At 50.5% G+C, this 27,704-nt stretch overlaps 2 protein-coding genes and 1 long non-coding RNA gene across 10 annotated transcripts in view; 2 read left to right on the top strand and 1 right to left on the bottom strand.

Moving 5' to 3' along the window:
* LOC110260945 (uncharacterized) overlaps positions 1 to 27,704 on the bottom strand; it is a 43,577-nt gene that overhangs the window by 7,817 nt on the left and 8,056 nt on the right. Inside the window, exons 2-5 of one of the 2 annotated variants that reach the window (XR_002344576.2) lie at positions 23,691 to 23,802; positions 22,407 to 22,489; positions 6,896 to 6,987; positions 5,584 to 5,865 (exon numbers count right to left, since the gene is read on the bottom strand). This is a non-coding gene — a long non-coding RNA (uncharacterized LOC110260945). The remainder of the gene's footprint in view (positions 1 to 5,583; positions 5,866 to 6,895; positions 6,988 to 22,406; positions 22,490 to 23,690; positions 23,803 to 27,704) is intronic. The other variant, XR_014805841.1, reaches the window with a different exon arrangement.
* Positions 8,437 to 13,900, top strand: DPEP2 (dipeptidase 2). 6 transcript variants are annotated; one of them, XR_001303628.3, is made up of 11 exons: positions 8,437 to 8,526; positions 8,840 to 9,095; positions 9,420 to 9,546; positions 9,860 to 9,989; positions 10,077 to 10,218; positions 10,513 to 10,582; positions 10,689 to 10,865; positions 11,236 to 11,320; positions 11,960 to 12,035; positions 13,247 to 13,438; positions 13,537 to 13,900. XR_001303628.3 is itself a non-coding variant. In XM_003355779.6 (11 exons), exons 1-11 carry the CDS (start codon positions 8,439 to 8,441, stop codon positions 13,792 to 13,794), a joined length of 1,545 nt encoding a protein of 514 aa, XP_003355827.2. In that variant the 5' UTR covers positions 8,437 to 8,438; the 3' UTR covers positions 13,795 to 13,900. The 6 variants fall into 6 exon arrangements, 5 of the variants coding, with proteins under 5 accessions (XP_003355827.2, XP_013843966.1, XP_020949779.1 ...); XM_003355779.6 differs by having other exon boundaries at positions 13,303 to 13,438; XM_013988512.2 differs by having other exon boundaries at positions 8,437 to 8,533; positions 13,303 to 13,438.
* Positions 19,719 to 24,233, top strand: DPEP3 (dipeptidase 3). Of its 2 annotated transcripts, XM_021094118.2 has the most exons (10): positions 19,719 to 20,313; positions 20,594 to 20,720; positions 21,212 to 21,341; positions 21,432 to 21,573; positions 21,819 to 21,888; positions 22,021 to 22,197; positions 22,496 to 22,580; positions 23,112 to 23,187; positions 23,657 to 23,792; positions 23,884 to 24,233. In XM_021094118.2, exons 1-10 carry the CDS (start codon positions 19,829 to 19,831, stop codon positions 24,121 to 24,123), a joined length of 1,668 nt encoding a protein of 555 aa, XP_020949777.2. In that variant the 5' UTR covers positions 19,719 to 19,828; the 3' UTR covers positions 24,124 to 24,233. The 2 variants fall into 2 exon arrangements, 1 of the variants encoding a protein (XP_020949777.2); XR_014805757.1 differs by lacking the exon at positions 23,112 to 23,187.

The raw sequence follows: 27,704 nt of genomic DNA, 5'->3' as shown, positions 1-27,704 counted from the left end.
GACATATAACATTATATTAGTTTCAGGTGTACAATATAATGATTTGCTATCTGTATATATTGCAAAATGATCACCACGATAATTCTAGTTAATATCTATCACCATGTATGGTTACAAATTTTTTTTTCTCATGATGAGAAATTTTTTTTTTTTCGCTTTTTAGGGCCACACCTGAAGCATATGGAAGTTCTCAGGCTAGGGGTCAAATCGGAGCTTCAGCTGGTGGCCTACACCACAGCCACAACAGCACAGGATCTGAGCTGTGCCTGCAACCTACACCACAGCTCAGGGCAACGCTAGATTCTTAACACACTGAGCGGGGCCAGGGATTGAAACTGAATCCTCATGGATACTAGTTGGGTTCATTACCGCTGAGCCATGACAGGAACTTCTTGTGATGAGAACTTCTAAGATTTACTCTCTTAGGAATTCCCGCTGTGGCTGGGCAGTAACAAACCCTTCTAGTATCCAGGAGGACACACGTTGGATCCCTGGCCCTGCTCAGTGGGTTAAGAATCCAGTGGTGCAGTGAGCTGTGGTGTAGGTCCCAGATGCAACTTGGATTGGAGTTGCTGTGGCTGTGGTGAAGGCCGGCAGCTGCAGCTCCAATTGGACCCCTAGCCTGGGAACTTCCATATGCCATAGGTGCAGCCCTAAAAAGCAAAAAAGAAAAGAAAATAAAAGAACTACCACATGATCTAGCAATAAAAAAAAAAAAGGCCATAAAAAGAAGGAAGTCTTGTCATTTTTGACAATATGGATGGACCTTGAGGGCATTATGCTAGGTGAAATAAGTCAGTGAGAGAAAGACAAAGACCGCATGATCTCCTTTATACGTGGAATTAAAAAAACAACTTATGGACACAGAGAACAGTTCGGTGGTTGCCAGAGTTGGGGTTGGGAGGCTACAGGTGGATGGGTGAAATAGGTGAAGGGGGTCAAAAGGTACAAACTTCCAGTTATAAAATAAGTGATGGGGATGTAATGTACAGAGTGGTGGCTAGAGTTAATGATACTGTATTACATAGTTGAAAGTTGCAAAGAGAGTAAATCTTTTTTTTTTTCTTTTCCATTATGGTTTGTTACAGGGTATTGAATATAGTTCTTTGTCCTATAAAGTAGGACTTTGTTGTTTATCCATTCTATATAGTTTGCATCTATTAATTCCAAACTCCCAATCCATTACCCCCTAACCTGGGCAACCACAAGTCTGTTCTCTACATCTATGAGTCTGTTTCTGTTTAGTAGATAAGTTCTTTTGTGTCATATTTTATTTTATTTAGTTATTTTTTGTCATTTGTTTTAGGGCTTACCCACTGAGCAAGGCCAGGGACGGAACCCATAACCTCATGGTTCCTAGTCGGATTCGTTAACCACTGCGCCACGACGGGAACTCCGGATCTTTTAGACTATAGTTTTCTCTGGATATATGCCCAGGAGTTGGATGGCAGGATCATATGATAACCCCATTTTTTAATTTTTTGAGGAAATCTCTGTACTGTTTTCCATAGTGACTGCACCAATTTACATTCCCACCCAGTTTAGGAGGGTTCCTTTTTTTTGGCTGCTCCAAGGCATGTGGATTTCCCCAGCCTGGGCTCAGATCCAAGCCCCACTTGCAAACTAAACTGCAGCTGCAACAACGCTGGAGCCTTAACCCACTGTGCTGGGCTGGGGATCGAACCTGTGTCCAGGGCACCACTGATACCGTTGCACCACAGCAGGAACTCCTAGGAGTCAAATCAGAACTGCAGCTGCCAGCCTACACCACAGCCACAGCAATGTGGGATCCAAACTGCATCTTTGACCTACACCACAGCTCAAGGCAACCCTGGATCCTTAACCCGCTGAGCACAACCGGAGTTCCCAGTAGTTCTATTTTTAGTAGTTCTCCAAAATATTTTCCATAGTGATTGCACCAATTTACATTCCCACCAACAGTATGCAAGGGTTCCCTTTTTGTCACATCCTTGCCAACACTTATTTCTTGTTTCTTTGACAATAAGCATTCTAAAAGGTATGAGGTGACAATTGATTATAGCTTTGATCTGCATTTCCCCAATGATTAATTATGTTAAGCACATTTTCAGGCACCTACTGGCAGTCTGTACATCTTCTTTGTTGGTGGTGGTGGTGTTTTTTGGCCAGGCCCGTGGCATGCAGAAGTTCCAGGGCCAAGGATCAAACCCATGCGACAGCAGCAACTAAGTCCCAGCAGTGACAATCCCAGATCCTTAACCTGCTGTGCCACAAGAGTACTCCAATGATCCAAGTTTTTAAAAAAGAGCTTTTGTCTTTTAGAGATGCAATTTTAAATATGGATGAAATAAATGCCTGGTTTATTTTTAAATATTCTATAGAAGTGGATGGGTAAGGTATAAATGAAACAAGAGGAGCCATTAGTTGATAACTGTTGAAGCTGGGCAATGGGTGCACAGGGGTTCAGTATACTCTTCCCTCTACTTTTTTGTATGTTTGAAAAATTCCCCTAATAGGTTAAAAGAAGTAAAAATGAAAGCTTCTCAGGCACAGCCTAATGTTCGGCCAGATTTGAAATAGTGAGGGCTTCACAGGGTAAACTAGTTTATGCAACCCTGGATCCTGGAAGCCATGCAGAGGGCAGTCTGCCCATATAACAGCAGGAAGCAGGGAGGACGTCATGGCAGGGTGTGCTGTGTACAGAGTGGTGTGCAGAGGACAGGCCTGAGAGGTGAGCAGGCTAGGTTGAGCAAAGAAAAAGCAAGTCTGAACTTGAGGCTAAATGAGAAATTGTATCTGTTATGGAGCAAGCATTCACTTGCTCAGGGCTGGCTCCCAGCACCTGGGGCCCCCGCAGCCCACTCCTCTGTGTGATAGATAACCAGAGACTTGTCCAGTCCCTTCATGGCACACCCCAGCAAAGAGCCAGCACAAGAAGGTGATCAGTAGAGAATTTTTTTTTTTTTTGTCTTTTTGCTATTTCTTGGGCCGCTCCTGCGGCATATGGAGGTCCCAGGCTAGGGGTCGAATCAGAGCTGTAGCTGCCGGCCTGCCCCAGAGCCACAGCAACGCGGGATCCAAGCTGTGCCTTCGACCTACACCACAGCTCATGGCAACGCCGGATCGTCAACCCACTGAGCAAGGGCAGGAACCGAACCCGCAACCTCATGGTTCCTAGTCGGTTTCTTTAACCACTGCGCCACGACGGGAACTCCGAGAATTATTTTTTTTTTAAGGGCCACACCTGTGGCATATGGAAGTTCCCAGGCTAGGGGTCCGATCGGAGCTACAGCTGCCAGCCTACCCCACAGCCACAGCAACGTAGTATCCGAGCCACATCTGCAACTTACACCACAGCTCACAGGAACGCCAGATCCTCAACCCACTGAGCGAGGCCAGGGATGGAACCTGCATCCTCACGGATACTTGTCAGATTCATTCACCGCTGAGCCACGACAGGAGCTCCCAGTAAGGGATATCTGGATAAACAGGTGGGTGTAAGAGGTTCTCCTGGAGAGAGGCAACAGCTGGAAGGTGAGAAGGAATCAGCTGGAAGGAATCCTGCCTGACTTGCCAGGGGGGAACCACTGTGACTGTGTGCCTGCCCAGCAGCTGGTCTCCCCATATTCCTCTTCTCAGCCAGGTTTTAAGAAGGGTTCTGTCCCAGGGCCAGTGGGCTACTCTCTCTGCCACTGTTGGCTTCCCCAGATGCCTGCCTTATATCCCTCCTCACTGAAGACAGAGCCAACCCTGGGAGCCTGGCTGTAGCGGACAGGAGGTGAGGGGCCACTACAGAAGCAGACAGGGCTGACATTACCAAGCAGCTGGCAGCCATTCTCCAGAGTCTGTCCCCACGGGGCTTCAAACACCCACAGAACAAGCCAAAAGAGACAAAGACCCTAGAGTTCCTGTTGTGGCTTAGCGGTTACAAACCCAACTAGTATCCATGAGGACATGGGTTCAATCCCTGGCCTCGCTCACTGGGTTAAGGATACGGCATATCTGTGAGCTGTGGTGTAGGTTGCAGACACGGCTTGGATCCTGCATTGCTGTGGCTGTGGTGTAGTCTGGCAGCTGTGGCTCCAATTTGACCCCTAGCCTGGGAACTTCCATATGCCTCAGGTGCAGTCCAAAAAAGACAAAAAAAAAAAAAAAAGAGAGAGAGAGAGAGAGAGAGAAAGAGAGAGAGAGAGCAAGAGACAAAGACCCTGCTTGAATGAGTCTGGCCTGGAGTTCCAGAGAGCCCCAGATAACAGAAGGCTAAATATATTTTTCTTCCATAAAATCTCAGCCCCATTGTCCTCACAAGCTGTCCCAAATCCAGGAATTCCACCACCCAGCATTCCAGATTTGGGTTCAGGAAAGTCCCCTGACAAAGGGGTACAGAGGTTAAAGAAAAGGCACTCATCAGCTGGGCAGCTGCTTTGAACTGGTGTGGTCATAGAGGGAGAACAGAATTAGAGAAAGCAGGGCTCAAAAAATCTGGGGATACAGGAATCTTAGTTTCAGACCCCAGCTCCACTTGCCAGCTTTTGGTTAAGAAAGTTAAGTTCATCTAACCAAACTTCAATTTTCTCACTTAGAAAATGAAGCTGGTAACTTATGGTTACCAAAGGGGAAAGGGGTAAATTAGCAATTTGGGATTAATATATACACACCACTATACATAAAACAGATATAACCCAACAAGGACCTACTATAGAGCACAGGGAAGACTATTCAATATTTTATAATAACCTAAAAGGGAAAAGAATCCTAAAAAGAAAAAGAAATACATATAACCATCACTTTGCTCTACACCTGAAATTAACACAACTTTGTAAATCAACTATACCTCAATTTTAAAAAAGAAAGGAGGAGTTCCCGTCGTGGCGCAGTGGTTAACGAATCCGACTGGGAACCATGAGGTTGCGGGTTCGGTCCCTGCACTTGCTCAGTGGGTTAAGGATCTGGCGTTGCCGTGAGCTGTGGTGTAGGTTGCAGACGCGGCTCGGATCCCATGTTGCTGTGGCTCTGGTGTAGGCCGGTGGCTACAGCTCCAATTAGACCCCTAGCCTGAGAACCTCCATATGTCGCGGGAGCAGCCCAAAGCAATGGCAAAAAGACTAAAAAATAAAAAATAAATTAAAAAAAAAAAAGGAGTTCTCTTGTGGCATAACAGTTTAAGGATGCAGCACTGTCACTGTTGTGGCTCAGGATGCTGCGGTGATGTGGGTTTAAACTCTGGCCCAGGAGTTCCCATCGTGGCACAGTGGTTAATGAATCCGACTAGGAACCATGAGGTCGCGGGTTCGGTCCCTGTCCTTGCTCAGTGGGTTAGCGATCCGGCATTTCCGTGAGCTGTGGTGTAGGTTGCAGACGCGGCTCAGATCCCACGTGGCTGTGGCTCTGGGGCAGGCCGGCAGCTACAGCTCTGATTCGACCCCTAGCCTGGGAACCTCCATATGCCGCGAGAGCGGCCCGAGAAATGGCAAAAAGACAAAAAATAAAATAAAATAAACTCTGGCCCCGGAGTTTCCACATGCCACAGGCATGGCCAAGAAAGAAAGAAGGAAGGAATGGGGGTGGGAAGGGAAGGAGGAAATGAGACTGGTAAAACCCTACCGTGCAGGCCACTGTAAAGACTGATATGCTACTAAGGGCTAGCATAGCTCCGGGCACACAGAAACTTTGGCTTCTCTGATGTGTCATCACTGTTGTCACAGCTCCTTGTTCTATGAAGGGAGGGAAGGCAGCAGCCTCCTGAGCACCCAGTCAGCTCGCTTTTCAATGAATGCTGGTTGAGCGCTTGCTGTCTGGAGGTGTGGTGCCACATGCTGGAATACGGTGGTCGTGGCCTCACGGAGTTCTCTTGCCAGCTTCAGCAGGGGCAACCACTTTAGATCGCTGTGGGAGGCAGAGGAAGGAGGAGATGTTCCAGCAAAACCTGAACCTGAGCAATCAGAGGTTCACCCATATCCCTGTTTTTATCGAGGATAAGTCACCAAAGAGGGTTTGCATTTGGCAGAGTTCTCCAAGGTACGCTCAACCCTTCCTGGTGGCAAGAGTTCCTGTGCTGACCCAGTGCTACTATTTGGAGGGCGAGGGCCAGTGTGGACCAAGGCATTAGGCAGCCTGGCTGGAATGGCCAGAATTTAGAGGGCCAAGAAGTTTGTGCTATTTGTTGAGACTAGAAAAGCAAATGAGAGCAGACTCCCCAGGATGGGAAAGCCAAATAAAGGAATTTCTATCCACCCTAAGAGCAACGGGAAGCCACAGAAAAACCTTAGGTTGAAGGATGACACCAGATTTTTCGGAGAGAAATAGGTATGGCTGCTCTGTGGAGAATAAACTGGAGGCAGGGAGACCAGGAGGAGGTGAGAGATGAAAATACCTTGTTCTGTAAAAGAGGGAGTGGGCATGGAGAGGAGACACACCTGGGAGATGTTTGGAGGGTGAAGCAGCAGGACTTGAAATTGCCCTGAAAGGGGGGGAGGTGTGGGCAGAGAGTAGGTGACATTCAAGTTAGCTCTGGAGCCAGGACCTGGGCTTCCATGCCTCCACCATTTCCACTTCTGCCCACTGCCAGCAGCATCTGGAAAACTTTTATCATAGTCTCAACCCCTAAACTGTCCTGGTGTTCTGGTCTGTCCACTGATACTGGGGGCTCCTAGGGGACAAGACTTCGCTCATGTGCTTGTTTCCACCTGCCCAGGGCAGGACACAGAGATGTCTGTGGGTGAGGTTAAGGAGAGACCACCCTGTTGGTTAACACATACTTGCCACTTGTAGGATCTGGATATGTCCGTGTTTCTGTGATCAGCTTTGTATGATCACCTCAAGGCCACGGCCAGCAGTGCCCACCTGTTTAAGGACCGAAGGTGAATGTTATAGAAGATTTACTGTCTGGTTGATCTTGTATAGCGACGGTACTTACCTTCTCTAGCTCAACACAGCCTGTCTGGAGCTCCTGGGAGTTTCTGTAGTGTAGTGGTTGTCACGTTCACCACGCACTTCCCGGGGGGCTCTCTAGAGTGGAACAGACAAACTGTTTATCCCCTAAAATTACATTTTTGGTCTGGAAGCAGCATATCCAAGAGTTTCTCCTCTCTCTCCCCCCAGCTGCAAGAGTGACTATGGGGGCTGCTGACCAGCAAGGGGGCAGCTGGGGAGGGAAGGGATCAAGGTCCGAGTTAGGTGTCCAAGACAGCCGGGGCACCAATACACCCTGCTGTTCTCTGAAGCAGAGCTGGAAAGGACGCACGCTCTGCAGTGGGGCTGCCAAGAGAATCCTCCAGCTGCAGTGAGCAGGACACAGACTCACCTCCACCACAGCGCTGCTAGTTTGCCCTTCCTCCTGGCCTGCAGGCACTGGGCCACACCAAATGCAGGATCCCTCAGCTACACACAAGCTGGGACCCTTCCACTCCTGGGGAGCTCAGGACCTCTAGTCCCCCTGGAAGAGTTTTACTCATTTCCTTTTTAGGGCAATTTCTAGGGTCTCCAGGGCTCAGACTGAGGTCACTACCACTGCACTGCTCATTCCTGCCACCTGAAAAAGGTTCCAAAGGTGGAAGAGTTCTAGGGGGTGCCAAGGACTAGAGTAGAACCTTGAGGCTGAAGATAAAGGAGTCTGGGTACAGTCCCTGAAGCATCTCAGTGGTGGAGCTTCTTTGGGAAGGCACATCCTCGGTGTACATGTGTGCCTGGGGGTGGAGTGAGGGAGCTGTTCCTAGAGGAGGCAGCTAGGGCGAAGGCCTGAGGCTGAAAGTGGGGAATGGGGTGGGACCTCTGAGCAAGGATAGGAACTTGGCCCTTGAGGTTTCTGGGAGAGCTAGAGCCACAAGGAGCACGAGAAAAGGCCAGTTTGGCTGCAGATCCCACCTCCCAGGTCTTTCCTCGGGACTTATACTTCCTCAGGAAGCCCCTGCCTTCCACACTGAGGTAGGAGGGATCCTGGCCAACAGGTCAGCCAGCAGCTGTGGGAGAAAGGGTGCTGGAATGGAGGCTCTGATGCCATGGAAATGACTGCATTTCCTTCCCCTCAAATAACCAACTGTCTGGATTCCTGCTTTGTTGAGTAAAAGCGTCCTTGACTCTCCCCAGATGGTTGCTCAGATCACATCACAAAAGTCTCTCGATTCAGGCCCTGGGGAGGTGTAGCAACTCCTGAGGGAGCTCCTTCCTGAGGCTGACTGCGGAAGATGGGGGAGGGGAGCCCCTGACAGTTCCATTACTGACTGAAGTCCCCACGGGATTGTCGTGCAGGCAGGAGAGTCAAGTAGAGGGAGAAAGGTGGGGGCAGAGGGCCCCTTCCTGAATCCAGCATCCACAAGGTTAACTCTGGATTTCCAGAAACTATCTCCTCCCCCACACCCACCCCACGTTGCCCAGCACCAGGAATCCTGGAGACCACAGCACTGTGGCCATAGAGACACTCGCACGCAGCCCTCCGGGTGGGCGGGGCAGGCTGCCGGCAGATGGGGACAAGATGTGCTCTGGGAAGGCCTGGGGCTGAAGGCCACTCTCTGAGAGAAGCACCCCAGACTCTCTCTCTTGGAGAGCAAGGTTAGAGGTAGGGGGAGAGCAACCTGGGGCGGGTCCCTGGCGCGGTGCGGGGTGGGAAGAGGAGCAGTGGCAGAGGGAACCTGCGAAGGGACGCGAATGGGCTCTCGGAGGCCAGCTTGGCCCCTTCTCAACAGGGGGCAGGAGGGCGGTGCCGCCCCCTGGCGGACGTGCTTGAGGGATTGCGGCTCTCCTCGCGCCTGGACGTGGGTGCGGGAGGGAGGTCTTGGGACAAGGTGCGCTCTCCTTCCGCTCGAGGCTGCGCCCCTGGGTAGCCTGTGGGGATCGGCGGAACCCCATCGTCCGTCCTTCCCAGGCTCTGGAGACCCGCCCTTGCCCGCTTGCCCGGCCCCGCGCAGCATGCGGCCCAGGGGCCTCCAAGGTCCCCGCGAGCTCCGCCAGCGGCCTCTGCTGCATCTGCTGCTCCTGCTGTGGCTGCTGCTGCGGCCAGTAACCCGCGCCCAGACGGCGCCGGGCGCCCCGAGCGCCCCCACCGCGCCGGGAACCCCCAGGGCCCCAAGTCTGCCAGAGCGTGCGCGGGCCCTGATGCGGGACTTCCCGCTCGTGGACGGGTGCGTAGGGCGATGCGGTGGCTGGTGGGGCCCTGGCCGTTCCCTGAGCGGGGAAGGACACCCAGAGCAGGCAGAGCTACTGAGGAGGCTCCCTCACACCACCCCTGGATGTCCTCTCCCATCATCCATGGGTGCCCTTTCCCTCCTCTGTCACCCCCGCCCCTGGTGGGAACCCCTTGCCCAAGCATCAGTTGGTCTTAGTGTGACCAGCTGTGTGAGAGTCAGAGATGGGGGAGCCTGGGACAGCCCAGGCCAGGCAACGAACGTGTTCTGCCTGATACTAAAGGCAAAGGAGCCCAACCATTTGCCTTGACCTCCCTCCAGCCACAACGACATGCCCCTGGTCGTGAGGCAGTTTTACCACAACCGGCTACAGGATGTTAATCTGCGCAATTTCAGCCACGGCCACACCAACTTGGACCGGCTTAGAGATGGTCTCGTGGGTGCCCAGGTACCAAAGGGACACACACGTTGCCACCATGGCTGCTGGGGAATGTGGGGGATCGTGGGGGCCTCAGAGACAACAAGTTAGTCACATGGGAACTCAGTTTCAATGATGAACCTAGAAAGTGCCATGATATGGATGCTGGGGGCTACCGGGGTCATGCCGAGCCAACCTATGGCCATCCAAGTACCACAGAATGAACAACACATTACCTATGACTTCTGGGCACAGTGAGTGCTGTGCTAGCTGTGGAGGCTACGAGAAACCCAAGGAATTCCACAGCAAGCCCTGCCCAAACCAACCCCTGGCCTTCTCCCAGTTCTGGTCAGCCTACGTCCCATGCCAGACCCAGGAACGAGATGCTGTGCGCCTCACCCTGGAGCAAATTGACCTCATCCGCCGCATGTGTGCCTCCTATTCTGAGCTGGAGCTTGTGACCTCCGTTAAAGGTAGACAGACTGGTGGTGGTAGGTGTTAGGGACTTGATTAAGCTACACTTGTCTCTGAAAATGATCCTCTGACCTACCTGCCCCCAGCTCTGAACAGTACCCAGAAGCTGGCTTGCCTCATTGGAGTAGAGGGTGGTCACTCACTGGACAGTAGCCTCTCCGTCTTGCGTACCTTCTATGTGTTGGGTGTGCGCTACCTGACACTCACCCACACCTGCAACACACCCTGGTGAGCACAGGGAAGATGGTATGGGCCCAGTGCGGCAGAGATCGCCCAAGATCACGCTGGGACCCACACTCGAGCTTTACCCCTGGGATCCGCCCTGGAGTCAGGAGGGGAGTGGGGCTTTGCAGAACAAGACTGGATCCCCAGAAGGGCCCTCCCACTGCCAGGCATAGCCAAGTCTGGGTCCCTGCTCTTGCTCCAGGGAGTGCAGGTGCAGAGGGTCTCAGTGGACCTTCTATCTAGGCTCTAGTAGCAAGCCACAGCCACTAGTCAAACTACCTCCTGGCCATCCTGCAGGGCTGAGAGCTCGGCTAAAGGCATCCACCTCTTCCACAGCAACGTCAGCGGGCTGACCAGCTTTGGTGAGGTGAGGACCCTGGTTCCATACCCTGCCCCACATGAATGTACATGCCCTGCCTGTTCCCTACAGATAAATGCAGCCCTGATGCCCTCTCCCCAACCTGTCCCTGCAGAAGGTGGTGGCAGAAATGAACCGCCTGGGCATGATGGTAGACTTGTCCCATGTCTCAGACGCTGTGGCCCGGCGAGCCCTAGAAGTGTCACAGGCACCTGTGATCTTCTCCCACTCAGCTGCCCGGGGTGTGTGTGAGAACGCTCGGAATGTTCCTGATGATATCCTACAGCTTCTGGTGAGAGAATGCCCTGGCTCTCAAACCTAAAGCAAGAGGTTCAAACCGGAAGCCCTTGAACCTCATCCTCTACTCCCTCAATCTCATCAAATCCCAGGCGGAACATCTGTCTCCCAAACCCGAAATCCACAGCCCCTGAATTCTTGAGCCCTAGGTAGGGTTCTAGGCGGTAAATATTTCTATAAACCTGCAACCCCAAGACCAAGACACCAGCCAGACCAGGGCTGAGGCTCCACCATTCACACAAACTAAGACGTCTCCTCTGACCTCAGAGCCAGGGCTGAATACTTCCTCAAGGGAGTGGAGAAAGTGAAAAGGCAGGTGATTGTGCTGGGGGTCAAGCTGAGTGTCCATTTTTCCACCCCTGCAGAAGAAGAATGGTGGCATCGTGATGGTGTCCTTGTCCGTGGGGGTGGTACAGTGCAACTTGTTAGCCAACGTGTCTACTGTGGCAGGTAAGCCCCACCCTGGGCTCTCTGAACAGCTCTGATTTGGACATGAAGATGGATGCAGATTTGAGGAGGACCCCAGAACAGCCTCAGTGGTTTGATCCATGTGTTGGCAATAGGCAAAGCTCCCCCAAACCCAACAACGGACAGCACACAGCACCTTGCTGCCATGTGCAACTGGAGCTGCAGAATCGAAACTGATACTGATGGGTATGAGAGAGGCAGTCAGACATAGGGCCCAGGTGCCACCCATCTGCGCCTCTGCAGGGGGCTCCTAAGGTGCCTGGCCCTGCCTCTGGCCAAGGGACTGGGCAGCTCCTTGAGGATCTGGGGTCTTTGTCCGTTGTACTCTTGGCCCTCTCTCATCCTCCACATCCATGAGAAGGAGACTGGGAGGCAGGGTGACTCTCGGAAAGGAAATGCCCCGACAGGTCGCTCTGGGGTCTACTTCAAATCTGAAGCCAAGACCAGCTGGGATGACTTCAGGCCAAACCTCAGGGCCCTCAAGTTGGCACTCCAGGTGCCAGGCCATGAAGGAATTGGCCTATGTGGCCCACAGGCTGTAATAAGGGGAATCAATGGAGGCCAGTCCCCACCCCCACCTCTGCCCTGGAAGCCCCACACTGCTTGCCTTCCATCCTTCAGATCACTTCGACCACATCAGGGCAGTCATTGGATCCAAGTTCATCGGGATTGGTGGAGATTATGATGGGGCTGGCCGGTGAGTGCTTCCCTGTGGCTTGACTTGGGCTGGTTGTGGAGCAGTGGGGTTTTCACAGCCCCCATGGCCACCAAACTGTGGTCCTCATGCATGGCCTTGACAACAGCTTCAAGTCTTCTGGAACAAATGGCATCTTCCCTCTCCCAGGGACCGTTTCCTGGGCTCTCCTGTTTGTTTTTTAGCCCACTGGCCCTACTCTAGGTCATCATATTTGGCTAATCCACCAGATAGAGCTCATCTGCCCAGCATCTGCACCCATCTGGTGCCAGCAGACCCACAGCCTCTGAGCAGACTCTTAGCAAGATCTGGTATGGGCCGACCATCTTCTCTGCCTGCAGTTGGGTCTGTGTATGCAGAGGGTCAACCTAGTTCTTAAACAGCTTCTGTTTGTTGGAGTTCCCCTCGTGGCACAGTGGTTAACGAATCTGACTAGGAACCATGAGGTTGCAGGTTCAATCCCTGGCCTTGCTCAGTGGGTTAAGGATCCAGCGTGAGCTGCAGTGTAGGTCGCAGACGAGGCTCGGATCTGGCGTGGCTATGGCTCTGGCATAGGCTGGCGACTACAGCTCCGATTAGACCCTTAGCCTGGGAACCTCCATGTGCCGTGGGAATGGCCCTAGAAAAGACAAAAAAAACCCAAACAAACAGGAGTTCCCATCGTGGCGCAGTGGTTAACGAATCCGACTAGGAACCATGAGGTTGTGGGTTCGGTCCCTGGCCTTGCTCAGTGGGTTAACGATCCGGCGTTGCCGTGAGCTGTGGTGTAGGTTGCAGACGCGGCTCGGATCCCGAGTTGCTGTGGCTCTGGCGTAGGCCGGTGGCTACAGCTCTGATTCAACCCCTAGCCTGGGAACCTCCATATGCCGCGGGAGCGGCCCAAGAAATAGCAACAACAACAACAACAAAAAGACAAAAGACAAAAAAAAGACAAAAAAAAGACAAAAAAAAAAAACAACAACAACAAAAAAAACGTTTCTCTTTGTTTTGTAAATGGAAGGAAAATTTGCCTTCAGTATAAAGTATAGATCTTAATAGTACAATTCAGTGAGTTTTGATGAATATTCTAAGGAGCTTCTGGGGCCTCCTTCTGAAGGATAAAGAGCAGGGGTAAATCATTTACTCTCTCCAGGTTTCCATTTCCCATATCTGACCGCTGACCAGGGCTGGGGTTCAGTGAATCCTAGACACATAGGGCTTTGGTTCTGACCCAGGACCAAGGAACAGGTCTGCAGCCCAATAGCTGGCTGGCTGGCTGGCGGCCACACAGGTTCCCACAGGGGCTGGAGGATGTGTCCACATACCCGGTACTGATAGAGGAGCTGCTGAGCCGTGGCTGGAGTGAGGAAGAGCTCTGGGGTGTCCTTCGAGGAAACCTGCTGCGGGTCTTCCAACAGGTGGAACAGGTATGCTGGGCTGGGCAAATGTGTAGCTCTGGGGTCTAAGCAGGTATACTGGGGAGAGGGTTCTGTGGGAGCCACTACCCACCAACTGCCACCACCAGGTACAGGAAGAAAGCAAGGGGCAGAGTCCTTTGGAGGATGAGTTCCCGGATGAGCAGCTGGGCAGCTCTTGCCGTTCCATCCTCCCGCGTCTGCATCAGAGGCAGAATCTGGCTCCAGACCAGAAACTAACCAAGACTCCTATGAGTAGGAAATCCATTTTGCCACCTAAGTGGCCATTCTCAAAATCTTCACCCCACATGGCCCCAGGCTTCACAGTTATTACTGCCTTCCCAATCATCATTCTGTGGCTCTGGTGATTCACTTAATCCTGCCAGATGTCACTTTGGCACCACAGACATCCCACAACCTTCCCTCACATGCAAGCACAAACATTTCCTGAAAATAAATGTTTTAGAAATGGAATCACCATGTGTATCCTTCTCTGGGGTGGGGTCTTGTGGTGCAGGCTCCCAATATTGGTGTTTGCTGGGGGACCTTTCAGTTCAGCCACAAGATCCTCAAGGAAGACCTGTTGGCAGTGGCCTGAGGAAAGCCAGGTAGTTTGGCTCAGCACTGGAAGAAGACCATGGGTGGCTCTGGCTGCAGGAAGGTGGACCTTACTCGGGGTTCCCCCCAAGTAGCTCCTGACCCACTGACCACCACCTGGGGATCTTTCAGGGAATTCTGGTTCAGACTCCCAAGAAGAGAACCTGCCTAGATCACAAATGATCTTTGTTCCTATTTGGACAGAGCCCAGAATGTCAGGCTACTTAATGGGCCATGGACCTCCAATGGCATCACTGCTTTGGATGTGGACCCACCCTCTCCCCTGCTTCTTAGGGACTACTTCTCTCTGGGCACCTCAGGCTACTTAAGACAATCACCCCATCTTCCCCCGGTCCAGTTTGTCTTTTTTTAGGGCTGCACCTATGGCATATGGAGGTTCCCAAGCTAGGGGGTCAAATCAGAGCTGTAGCTGCTGGTCTACGCCACAGCCACAGCAATGCCAGATCCAGTCTGTGTCTGTGACCTACACCACAGCTCACAGCAACACCAGATCCTTAACCCACTGAGTGAGGCCAGGGATAGAACCTGCGTCCTCGTGGATACTAGTCAGATTTGTTTCTGCTGAACCACCATGGGAAGTCTCCCCAGTTCATTCATGATAACCATGACTGCACTAATAACAGCCAAAATTGAATTAATACATTGAGTTAATGAGAGCTAATAATAATAATGTGATAATAAATAATTATTTAATAAAAATAATAGTTCATATTAAAAATCTACACATATGCCATGACTGAGCAATTCCATCCCAAGCATATATCCAAGAGGAATGCATACATATGCTCCCCAAAAGGCATAGGAAAAAACATTCATAGCAGCACTGTTCACAGTAATGCCAAATGCATTTCCAAGTCAAACTTCAAGGAGCCAAAGACAAAATATTATCTTAAAGGCTGCCATATTAAAACAAATTCCATTAACTGGTTAAATTAAAGTGACAACTGAATTTTCAACAGAAATAATGGAAATTTGTACACAGTGGAGTACCTTTAACCTGATGAATGAAAGTAAATATTAATGTTGAATTCTGTGAACAGTAAAAATATTCTTCAAAAATGAATAAAAGTAGGAGTTCTCTTGTGGCACAGGGGGTTAAGGATCTGACACTGTCACTGCAGTGGTTTGGGTCACTACCATGGTTTGGGAACAATCCCTGGCCCAGGAACTTAAACATGCCGCAGGCGTGGCCAAAAAAACAAGAAAAAATTTAAGAAAAGTAGAGGAGTTCCCTGGTGATCTAGTGATTAGGACTCAGTGCTTTCACCACTATAGCCTGGGTTCAATCCCTGGTTTGGGAACTAAGAACTCATCACAAACCACTGCACATAGTGGCCAAAAAAAAAGAAGAAGCAAAGTAAACACATTTTCAGCCCAACAGAAGTAGAGGGAGAGAGGAATTCCCTGGCAGTACAGTGGGTTAAGAAGCCGGCATTGCTGCGGCTGTGGTGTTGGTCCGCAGCTGCAGCTCTGATTTGACCCCTAGTCTGGGAACCTCCATATGCCACAGGTGAGGCCCTTAAATTTTTTTTAATTTTATTTTTTAATTTTTTGTCTTTTTTTTAGGGCTGCACCTGTGGCATATGGAGGTTCCCAGGGGTTGAATTGGAGCTACAGCTGCCAGCCTACACCACAGCCACAGCAACGCCGGATCCTTAACCCACTGAGTGAGGCCAGGGATCGAACCTGCAACCTCACGGTTCCTAGTCAGATTCGTTTCCACTCCACCACGATGGGAACTCCGATTTTTTTTTTTTATAATTTCATTCCAAATCCTTCCAAGCTGAGCTGATCAGCTCAGGGTCCATTTGGGAGAAAACTGGAAGAGGTGGAGGTTACTATGAGTTAGAAGCTTAGAGAGGGCCTTACGTTGGTTGCTGGGGCTCAGACCTCTGAGGATGGGGCTCTGCTCAGTAAGGAGGTTCTGAGTGAGCGTGACGGGGCGACTCTACAATGGCCAGAAGAAATTGGAACTTGCAGCCAACTGCCACTGCTGGAGCAACACTGGCAGGAAGAGAAAAAACAAAAACAAGGAGTTCCCGTCGTGGCGCAGAGGTTAACGTATCCGACTAGGAACCATGAGGTTGCAGGTTCAGTCCCTGCCCTTGCTCAGTGGGTTAAGGATCCGGCGTTGCCGTGAGCTGTGGTGTAGGTCGCAGACGCAGCTCGGATCCCGCGTTGCTGTGGCTCTGGCGTAGGCTGGCAGCTACAGCTCCGATTAGACCCCTAGCCTGGGAACCTCCATATGCCACGGGAGCAGCCCAGGAAATGGCAAAAAGACAAAAAGACAAAAAAAAAAAAAAAAAAAAAGAAATGAGAGAGACAATCCCCTTTTCTTCCCGTCTTCCCATTTCCTTTTCTCTGGTGACTCCCATTGGCAGAATGTAATAGGAAGCCAGCTAGGCAGCTAGGAAATGTGGTTTCAAGAGTTCAAGGCCAGAGTTCCCATCGTGGTACAGCAGAAACGAATCCGACTAGGAACCATGAAGTTGTGTGTTCGATACCTGGCCTCACTCAGTGGGTTAAGGTGTAGTGAGTTAAATGAGCTGTGGTGTAGGTCGCAGATGTGGCTCGGATCCAATGCTGCTGTGCCTGTGGTATATGCTGGCAGCTGTAGCTCCAATTGGACCAGCCTGGGAATATCCATGTGCCTCCGGTTTGGCCCCAAAAAGAAAAAAAAGAGTTCAAGGTGAGGGGAGCATCCATCATGTTCCCAACGACGTGGCTCAGTGGAAACGAATCTGACTAGCATCCATGTGGACACAGGTTCAATCCTTGGCCTCTCTCAGTGGGTTAAAGATCCAGCACTGCTGTGGTTGTGGCTGTGGTATAGGCCAGCAGCTACAGCTCTGATTTGACCCCTCGCCTGGGAATCTCCATATGCTGCAGGTGAGCGGCCCTAAAAAGACCAAAACAAAAACAAAAACAAAAAAAACAAAAACACAAACACAGAAGGCTGAATCTGGAGTTCAGAGACAATTGCTTAATAACCAGAATTTTCAGAGGCATGATTCACTCCTTCCTTTCGGTGTGTTCTTTTGTGTTCGAACTCATCAGGTTCTCCCTTACTCTTAGTGGACCCTGGATACTAATCTCCATTTCATTAGCCCCACAAAACCCCTAGTTGGAAGAAATAGCCCAAAGGCCTGGCCCAACTCTGGGTATCCACCCTCCCTGGATCCTCAACAAATAATTTTTCAATATCTTATTGACTCCCTGATGCCTTCAGGAAAATCGTCTTTATATTTGGCCCAACCTTTCTAGTTATTGTCAGAAGGAATGTAACTTTGATTTACTTAGTCAACCAAAACCAGACATTTGAAGTTGTTTATGCATTGATTTGATAACCTTTTAAAATTAACTATAAATGTGCTCGCTTTTTTTTTTTTCTTTCTTTTTAGGGCCACACCTGCAGCATATGGAAGTTTCCAGGCTAGGGGGTTGAATCAGAGTTGCAGCTGCCAGACTACACCACAGCTACGACAATGCCAGATCCGAGCCACATCTGTGACCTATACTGCAGCTTGTGGCAACGCCAGATCCTTAACCCACTGAGCAGGGCCAGGGATCGAACCCACTAGTCGAGTTCTTAACCCCCGAGCCACAAAAGGAACTCCTCTCCTTTCACCTAAAACTAATATAGGAAACAAATGTATGTGAAAAGCTGCACTTTTGATAAACTATTAGAAAAGTCATCATTCATTATATTGTTTAACATCGCTTAAAAGAAGTCCTTCATGGCAGGTTGGCTCAGATGTATGAGAGACCAGAACATAAACAAATATTCCCCTACACAACTTACCTTCATCCCTCCTGAGCTGAGGAAGGTAAGCTGGAGACATCTGGGGAAGACTGTGCCTTAACCCCAAGGCATGAGAAAGAGGTAGCAATGTACAGAGGGCAGTGGTTACCAGAGGCCAAGGTCCTTCGGACACCCAAAGGGGAGGCCCAATTATCAGAGAGCCCAGAAGGGAGAACAGGAGACAGAGGCAGATGCAAAAGAGAGGACACCCAGACTATACTTCAGTCTGTGTGGTTGGTCCCTCTCAGTCTGCTGGGAACTGATCTAGGCTCGAGACGCTCAAATGCCACCCAAATGCAGTTCTGAGGTCACGTCCCCCAAACCACGACTTTTTCTGCAGAAAACAATGAATTATACTGGCCAGGCCAGCCTGGAAACCAACTTGTCTTCAAGGAAGATTTCTGCCCCAGGTAAAGTCATGTGTCAGACTAAAGCCTCAGGCTCTTAGCACCAAGGGCACTAACCCAACCTTGTCTCTCTACTCTGTGCCTTGGAGTATCTCTTCCAGCTTCTCCCCCTGCAGCACAATCGTCCGGCTCAAATGATTGTGGGCTGGCCAATCTAGGATACTGTCTCCACTCTCCTGCTGGATTCAAGCCCCATCCTTTCAAGGCTCAGCTGCTGTTCTAGTGCCTCCATTTCACTCTTACCATCATGGCCAGCCCTCTCCAGCACTGCCTTAGACTACCCTCAGCAGGATGACCACATTACAGAAAAAGATGGGACATAATTAACCAGAGAGGAGTTCCCACTGTGGTGCAATACAATTTGCAGCATCTCTGGAACACTGGGGCAGTTAGATCCCCTGGCCAGCACAGTGGATTAAGGATCTGGTATTGCCACAGCTGCGGTATAGGTCGAAACTGCAGCTGAGATCTGATCCCTGACCTGGGAACTCCATATGTGGCAGGACAGCGAAAAAAGAAAAAAAAGAAGTTGGCCAGGGAGTTGGTAACCCCCTTTCCAAGACAGCTACTGCTAACTAAGGTTTAGTATGTGTATTTCTCTAAGAGTTTTTTTTCCCCCGCACATATTAACATATGTACAGAAACAAATTTCAATATGAGATGCTAAAACAAAATGGTCTTCTATAGAGTTCCCGTGGTGACTCAGCAGAAACTAATCTGACTAGTGTCCATGAGGAAGCAGGTTTGATCCCTGGCCTCACTCAGTGGGTTAAGGATCTGGTGTTGCCCTGAGCTGCGGTGTAGGTCACAGACTCAGCTCAGATTCCGTGTTGCTATGGCTGTGGTGTAGGCCAACAGTTACAGCTCTGATTGGACCCCTACCCTAGGAACCTCCATATGCTGTGGGTGCCGCCCTAAAAAGAAAAAAGAAAAAAAAGTTCTCCCATAAAAATTGCTCTTGAATTTCACTTTTATTAAAAAATATAAGGAATCTTTCTGGAGTTCCCATCTTGGCCCAGCAGAAATGAATCCGACTAGGAACCATGAGGTTGAGGGTTCGATCCCTGTCCTCAGTCAGTGGGTTAAGGATCCAGCATTGCTGTGAGCTTGGTATAGGTCGCAGACTTAGCTCAGATCTGGCATTGCTGTGGCTGTGGCATAGGCTGGCAGCTGTAGCTCCGATTAGACCCCTAGCCTGGGAACCTCCATGTGCTGCGGGTGCAGCCCTAAAATATATATATATATATATATGGAATATTTGGAATCTTTCTTCTGTCAAAACATGCAGGTCTAACGGACTCTTCTGAGTTCTAACTCTTCCTAGAGTTTCATGGAATATTTAATTAGTAGCAGGCAGAGCATATCCCTGCAACTAAAACCCCACATGGATCTGAGACCTGTCTGGCAAGAAGTGAAATTTGTTCCATTCCTGGGCCCTTCCATTTCCCCAAAAGACCTCCTTCCGAAGTCGTAAGATCCAACAAGCTCGGCAGCAGGTGGGTACAGGGCGGGGGGCGCGGGGGCGAAGGGCGTCTCCGATGCGTCGCTAGTGGGCGCTCCAGGCAGAGGCCGGCCATGTTGAGGCGGGAAGGCCCTACCGCCTCCTGGCGGCCACGCTGTGCGGCGGCACTGCGGATCCCCGCGCGCCCCACCCAGCGTTCTGACTCGAGACCCTCCTCAGGAGACCACGCAGCTGAGTCGCCTACGTCAACGGTCGGGACCCCATCGTCGCCCTCTGACCCTGTTCGCCCCTCAGGCTCTCGAGCCCGGCCCCTGCCCGCCTGTTCGATCCCTCACAGAATGCAGCCCTTAGGCCTCAAGAGTCCCCATGCGCTCGGCCAGCGGCCTCTGCTATCGTTGCAGCTCCTTCTGTGGCTTCTGCTGAGGCCAGTAACCTGCGCCCAGACCACCCTAGGCGCCCGTAGCGCCCGGACCATGCGGGGAATCCCTAGTGCCTCAACCAGGCCAGACAGGGCCCCTATAGCGCCAGGCACCCCGGGAGTCCAGAGTCTGCAGAAACGCGCAAGGGCCCTGATGCGGGACTTCCCGCTTGTGGATGGGTGCGTAGCTGTAGCTGCAGTGTGCGGGCTGAACCTGACTCTGGGCAGGGGAGGATGTACTAGGCATGAAGTGCTAGTGAGAAGGCACCCTTACACCACCCCTCTCTCCTCCATCACCCATGGGTGCCTTTCCCCCTATTACCAGGTTGCTGGTGGAAACCGTCCCCAACCCCAAGAACTGTGACTCAGGACAACTGTGTGAGGTGGGGAGATGGGGTGGGATAGGACAGGCCTAGGCATGCTGACATGTCCCCACTCTAACTTTGTCTTAACACCCCAGCCACAACCACCTGCCCTCACTCCTGAAACAGTTTTACAAGAACAAGCTACAAGGTGTTAACCTGCGCAATTTGAGTCTTGGCCAGACCAGCCTGGACAAGCTTAGGGATGGCCTCGTGGGTGCACAGGTACCACAGGGACACAAATAGTGGCCAGTGGGGAATATGGGGGCCACAGGAACCTGGGTAGACAGACCTCTGGGTGACTATCATAGGAAACACTATGTGCCATCACGTAGCTGCTGGGGAGTGTAGGGGTGGTGCAGGTCAAGACAGGACAGCTGCACAGGTGCCCAGGTTCTGTGTAGTCACAATACCCAGAAAGTGATCAGAAAATCCCTGGTGAGTGTGGTGACTCTGAAAACAAAAAGGATATGGTGGACTGGCCTCAGGGCATTCACATTGCACATGGACAAACAGCAGGCAGTGATGTGTCATGATTCCAGCTTGGCTACTGACAGCAAGCTGAATATTCATCATGGTACCACAGGATCAGGCAGGCAGTGCTACACTCGGGGCCACTGACCCAAATGAGTACCTTGGGGGCTGAGGAGGAGTAGCAGGCCAAGGACATTGGAGACCACTCTGATCTCATTCTGGACCCCTGGGCCAACCCCTAGTTCTGGTCAGCCTATGCCCCATGCCAGACCCAGGACCAGGATGCTGTGCGCCTCACACTGGAGCAGATTGACCTCATTCATCGCATGTGTGCCTCCTACTCTGAACTGGAGCTTGTGACCTCAGCCAAAGGTGGGCTGGGGAATGGTTAAGATAGTCAGGGGCTCACTCTGCTGGTTCTGGCCCTGGTCTCCGACTACTTGATTCCCTTCCCTCTTCTAGGACTGAGCAGCACTCAAAAGCTGGCCTGCCTTATTGGCGTGGAAGGTGGTCACTCACTGGACAGCAGCCTCTCTGTGCTCCGAAGTTTCTACCTGCTGGGAGTACGCTACCTGACACTCACATTTACCTGCAGCACACCCTGGTGAGCAGAGCGCCAAGCCAGGGTGGAATAGTAGATGTAAGGTGGGGAAAATGCCAGAGAGACGAGGACAGAGGGGGTCCACAGAGGGAGACTGGATTCTCAGCGTCCCTCCCATTCCCGGAAGGTGGCTGGTCCAGATCCCGCCCTGTTCTGGATATGGGATGAATGGACAGAGAGCCTGGATGTCCAGGCTGTATTAGCCAGAATGTGGCCTGTTAGACTGTCCTCCCGTGGCTGTCTTACAGGGCAGAGAGTTCCACCAAGTTTCAACACCACTTCTACACCAACATCAGTGGGTTGACAAGCTTTGGTGAGGTAAGGACTCTTGTTCCATAACCTACCCAACCTATCCCCTACAGATATGTGCACACATATGTGACCCTCCTGACCCCTCCCCTCAAAAACAAACAAACAAAAAAAAAAAAACAACCACACCTGTCCTTGCAGAAGGTGATAGGGGAAATGAACCGCCTGGGCATGATGGTGGACTTGTCCTACGGGTCGGACATCTTGGTGCGGCAAGCCCTGAAGGTGTCAAGGGCCCCTGTGATCTTCTCCCACTCAGCTGCCAGGGCTGTGTGTGACAATATGCTGAATGTTCCTGATGACATCCTGCAGCTTCTGGTGAGTAGCCACCCCAGCCCTCAAACCCAGGGCGAGGCATGCTTCAGCCAAAGATCCTTGACCTTGAACAAAGCTACCAGCCCAGGCCTCACTTACCTTTAGACCCAAGGCTGGTTAACTCTCCGTCTCTGAAAGTCAAAGCCAAATAAGTTCTACCCAGAGATCAAGAGAGGTAAGCTCACTTTCCTAACCCCTGAAGCAGAACTCACCACGTGTCCTACCAGAGCCCCCAGGGCATAGGTGGCAGGCCATCAGGCCAGAAGGGCCAAGCTGAGTGTCTATTCCTTTATCCCTGTAGAAGAAGAATGGTGGCATTGTGATGGTGTCACTGTCCATGGGGGTGCTGCAGTGTAACCTGTTTGCTAATGTGTCCACGGTGGCAGGTGAGTCCCACTTCAACTCCTTGTGTGGTTATAGCTTGGCCTGTGGCCACTGGGACAGCCCTCAGGGCAGCTCTGGCCATCTAGCGCACCTGCTGGGCATTAGGCAAGACTCCCAACAGCCCAGGGGAGCAGACACAGCTGTTCACTGCCCTTCCACCCAGATCTGGGGCCACAGTAAGTGCTGATGGGTACAGGGGAGGCAACTGCTTCTGCCTCTCACTTTTGCTGCCACATCTCAGACAGGCTAGGCAGAGTCCTGCAAGCAGACCCTCAAGGAACTCACCCAGAGGCAGGACGGCTTCTGGGCAGGAAAAGACCCAAAGGGGTGGTTGCTCTGAGGTTCACTCTGGGTCCAGTGTCTAGCCTGTGACCACCTGAGAACTCACAGTAGGAATACTCTGTGGAGTTGGCTACTGTGTCCTGGAGTGCTGTTGGCAGGAGAACTGGCCATACTGAGCTTCCCCAGACCTGGGCTGATCCCAGGGTCTGACTCCAGCCTCGTGGTGCCCACCACGAACTGTCACCCCCTAGATCACTTTGACCACATCAGGGCAGTAATTGGATCTGAGCACATTGGGATTAGTGGAAATTATGATGGATCTGGCCGGTGAGTGTTTCCCTGGAGTTCATCTTGGACAGGGCTATGGTGGGGAGTCCTTTAGTCTCAGGTTCCTAGCCAATGGTCCTCCCATCCTCAGGCCTCCACCACCACAGACTCTGGTCTTTCACCTGCCATCTTCCTGCTCCCAGGGTCTGTTTCCCAGACTCTCCCCGTCCCTCCTGTGGCCCAGTGAGTCAGATCATCACCCTTGTTAAGTACCTCACCCCCTCCCAGGAGAACTCATCTGCCCAGCATATGCTCCACCCCAGCCCAGCCAATCTGCTGTGGACTGAACATCTGTTCAGCAGGTTAATGCTGCACAAGCCCAGTCTTCATGGAACTTCCGAAGTTGCATTCAGTAGCCTGAAGAATATAGTCCTTAATTTCCCATATGTGGTTGGGGTTCATGTGAGGATGGGCCCTAGGCCATGATTGGAGCTGAGGGTCCACAGCTACCCAGCTGGTGGCCACACAGGTTCCCACAGGGGCTGGAGGACGTGTCCACATACCCAGTACTGGTAGAGGAGCTGCTGAAGCACGGCTGGAGGGAGGAAGAGCTTCAGGGTGTCCTTCGTGGAAACCTGCTGCGGGTCTTCAGACAAGTAGAACAGGTGTGCTGGCCTGGACAAAAGGATGGTTTCGGTGGTTTGAGCAGGTGGGGGTTGCTGCGGAAGCCACAGGCTGCTAACTGTCACTCCCCAGGTGAGAGAGGAAAACAGTGGCCAGAGCCCAGTGGAGGATGAATTTCCAAACAGGCAGGTGGGCAAGTCCTGCCACTCCCACCTCCTGACTCGGCCTCAGCACAAACACCTGGCCACACACCAGGCGGGAAACAAGTGGCCAACCAGTCAGGCCCCCCAGAGGCCCTCAAAAGCCTCCCCAAACCTCATTCTAGGCCTGGTGGCAGCTGCGACTTTTTCAATCCTCATCCTGTGGCACTAGTGACCTAGGTAGTCCCCCAGAAGTCACTGTGGCAACGTCTCACAAAGTTCCCCTCCTAGTCCTCCAGGCACAAGCATATATATGCTGAGAATAAACATTTTGGGTACAGAGCCAGGTGTGAGTGTCCCTTCTTCATGGGGAGGGGGACTGGTCTGGTGGTCTCTTGATTGGTGAGGAGTCTTGTGTTCAAGTTGGGTGTTTCCCATTGGCCAGCTTTGTCACTCTCAGGAAGAGCAGAAGCATCTTACTTTTTTTTTTTTTTTTTTTTTTGCCACACCCATGGCATAACCTTATCCTTTTAAAAAAAAAAAAAAAAAATTTCAGGACTACACCTGTGCAATATGGACGTTCTCGGGCTAGGAGTCAAATCGGAGCTACTGCCAGCCTACGCAACAGCCACAGCAATATGGGATCCAAGCCACATTTGCAACCTATACCACAGCTCATGGCAACGTCAGATCCTTAACTCAGTAAGTGAGGCCAGGGATCAAACCCGCATCCTCATGGACACTAGCTGGATTCCTTTCCACTGCACCACAATGGGAACTCTCACAATCTTATTCTTATACTAAAAGCCTGAGCCCACAGAAGAGCACAAAGGAATCAAGTTCAGAGTTGATCCCATCATGGAGTGTGACAGTGGGTATTTCTCTCTTTAATTTTTTTTCTTTTTAGGGCTGCACCTGCAGCATATGGAAGTTCCCATGCAAGGGGTCAAGTCAAGTCAGCCTACTCCACGGATACTGATACCCAGGATCCAAGGTGTGTCTGTGACCCACACCACAGCTGACGCAATGCTGATCCTTGACCCACTAAGCAAGGCCACCTGAGTCCTCAAGGATACTGGTTGAGTCTGTTTCTGCTGTGCCACAACAGGAACGCCCATAATTTTTTTTTTTTAAGAAGGTGATACCTGGTATAGGATAAACTATCTTGCTTGGAAATATCAAGAGAGAAAAGTGTGTAAAATTTTAGATTTTTCAGGTAAGGTCCTCTGACTTTTTGTTCAATTGATTTTTTAATGGAGAAGGGGAAAGCAAGTCTTTTTTTTTAGTTGCACCCATGGCACATGGAAGTTCCCGGATCAGGGATCAAACCCGCGCCACAGCAGTGACATAAGCTGGCTGTAGTAAGCAATGCCAGATCCTTAACCTGCTGCACCACAAGGGAACAAATCCGACTAGGAACTATGAGGTTGTGGGTTCCATCCCTGGCCTCACTTAGTGGGTTAAGGATCCGGCGTTGCCGTGAGCTGTGGTGTAAGTCGCAGATGTGGCTCGGATCTGGTGTGGCTGTAGGCCGGCAGCTGTAGCTCTGATTGGATCCCTAAGCCTGGGAACCTCCATATGCTGCGGGTGCAGCCCTAAAAACAAAACAAAACAAAACAAAACAAAAAGAAGTAAAAAGGAGTTTACTGCCATCTGCTCAGCTTGCTACAGACTTTCCACTTTGGCCACTTTGCTTTTCCTAACCCATAAGGATGGACCAGAACCAGATTTAAATTATTTCCATGGGAACTTGAATTTAGGAGAGAGACTATGGTGCCAGCTATTTTATAAGCATGACAATATAAGTGTGGGTCCATTTGAATTCTGTTCCATTTAGCTGGGCTATTTGTTTATCGTAGTATTGATACCACAGTCTTAATTACAGCAACTTTAAAACAAGTCTTGATATCCAGCAGAGTGAGTCTTCCCACTTTATCGTATCAGTGTTTGATTAGATATAAATGAATCTACAATGAATGATATAAAATAAGGGATTTATTATAGGAATTAGACTTTATGCACATGTAGGAGACAGTGGAAAAGGCTGCTTGATCTGGTGTTGGGTCTTAAATCTGTACAGGTAAGCTGGGCCAGAATTACTCAGGAGAGCTAGATGTGAGGTAGAGGAGAATAAGGATGAAGCCATAAGGACAAACTGGAACAATTGGATATCCATTCAGGGAAAAGAAAAAGAATATTGACCCCTAGCTCACACTATACAGAATGTAACATATCAAATAAAATTACTTTGAAGATGTTATTGGTCCAAATGCAAAAGACAGGAGTATTACATACTTCTTAGAAGGTATAAGACTCTTAGAAGGAAAATATATTTGTGACCTCAACATAGGGACACTGAACATAAAAAATATCAATAACAGGAGTTCTCTTGCACGGGTTAAGGATCCTGTATTGTCACTGCAGTGGCCTGGGTTGCTCTGTGGCGCAGGTTCAAACCCTGGCCTGGGAACTTACATTTGCCATAGGCGTGGCCAAAAAAAGGGAGGATTAATCATAGAGGGGAAGACTGATAAATTGGATTTCATTAAAATTAATAACTTATGTTCATCATAAAAATACCGTTAAAAAGAGTGGAGGAGGAGTTCCCGTTGTGGCACAGTGGTTAACGAATCTGACTAGGAATCATGAGGTTGCAGGTTTGATCCCTGGCCTTGCTCAGTGGGTTAAGGATCCGGCATTGCCGTGAGCTGTGGTGTAGGTCTCAGACGCGGCTCAGATCCCACGTTGCTGTGGCTCTCGAGTAGGCTGGTGGCTACAGCTCTGATTGGACCCCTAGCCTGAGCACCTCCATATGCCGCAGGAAGAGGCCCTAGAAAAAAGGCAAAAAGATAGAAAAAAAGAGTGGAGGAAAAAAAAAAAAGAGTGAAGGAGTTCTCTGGCAGCCTAGCGGCTAAGGACTCAGCATTGTCCCTACTCTGGCTTGATCCCTGACCTGGAAACTTCCACATGGCATGAGTGCAGCCAAAAAAAAAAAAAAAAAAGGACAGAGAGACCCCTAAAAAAAAAAGTGAAGTTCCCATTGTGGTGCAGCAGAAATGAACCTGATTAGTATCCATGAGGTTGCGGGTTCAATCCAGTGTCGCCGTGAGCTATGATGTACGTCACAGACGAGGCTTGGATTCCATGTTGCTGTGGCTGTGGTGTAGGCCAGCAGATGTAGCTCTGATTTGGCCCCTAGCCTGGGAATTCCATATGCCACAAGTGCGGCCCTAAAAAGCAAATAAGAAGAAGAAGAAGAAGAAAGAAAGAAAGAAAGAAAGAAATGCCTGCACATATGTGCACTGAAAGACATGAACAAATATATTCATAGAAGCACTATTTTTAATTATTTCAAACTGAAAATAACCCAACAATAGAGAAACCAACTCCACAGAAGAGTCCATAACAATGAAAAAGAACAGATTATAGCTGGACACAACAACCTGCATGAATCTCACAAAATAATCTTGAGTGAAAGAAGCAAGACACAAAACAATACCTATCATATTATTCCATTCCTATAAAGTACAAAAACAGGCAAAGCTGATCTATGCTGTTAAAATCAGGATAAGGGTATCCTCAGTGGCGGAGGTAATGACTGGAAGAGGGCATGAGGAATGGTCTCAGGGTTGTTGTTAAAGTGCTCTGTCTTAACCTGGGTGCAGGTTATATGGTATGTTCATTTTGTGAACTATATGCTATATACAATTACAGTATGTAAACTTTCCTGTAGGCCTCTGCTATGCAGTTGTGATTGGAAGCAGAAGTTCTGTCTCCCCACCCCTTGAACCTGGGCTTTGTTTCTGCTTGACC

The sequence above is a fragment of the Sus scrofa genome, chromosome 6 (assembly GCF_054392235.1).
Source record: "Sus scrofa isolate SSC_HxYL_T2T_F1_AM1 chromosome 6, Sscrofa_HxYL_maternal_Yorkshire_Landrace_v2.0, whole genome shotgun sequence".
Taxonomy (NCBI): domain Eukaryota; kingdom Metazoa; phylum Chordata; class Mammalia; order Artiodactyla; family Suidae; genus Sus; species Sus scrofa.
This window is presented reverse-complemented; position numbering and strand designations above follow the sequence as displayed.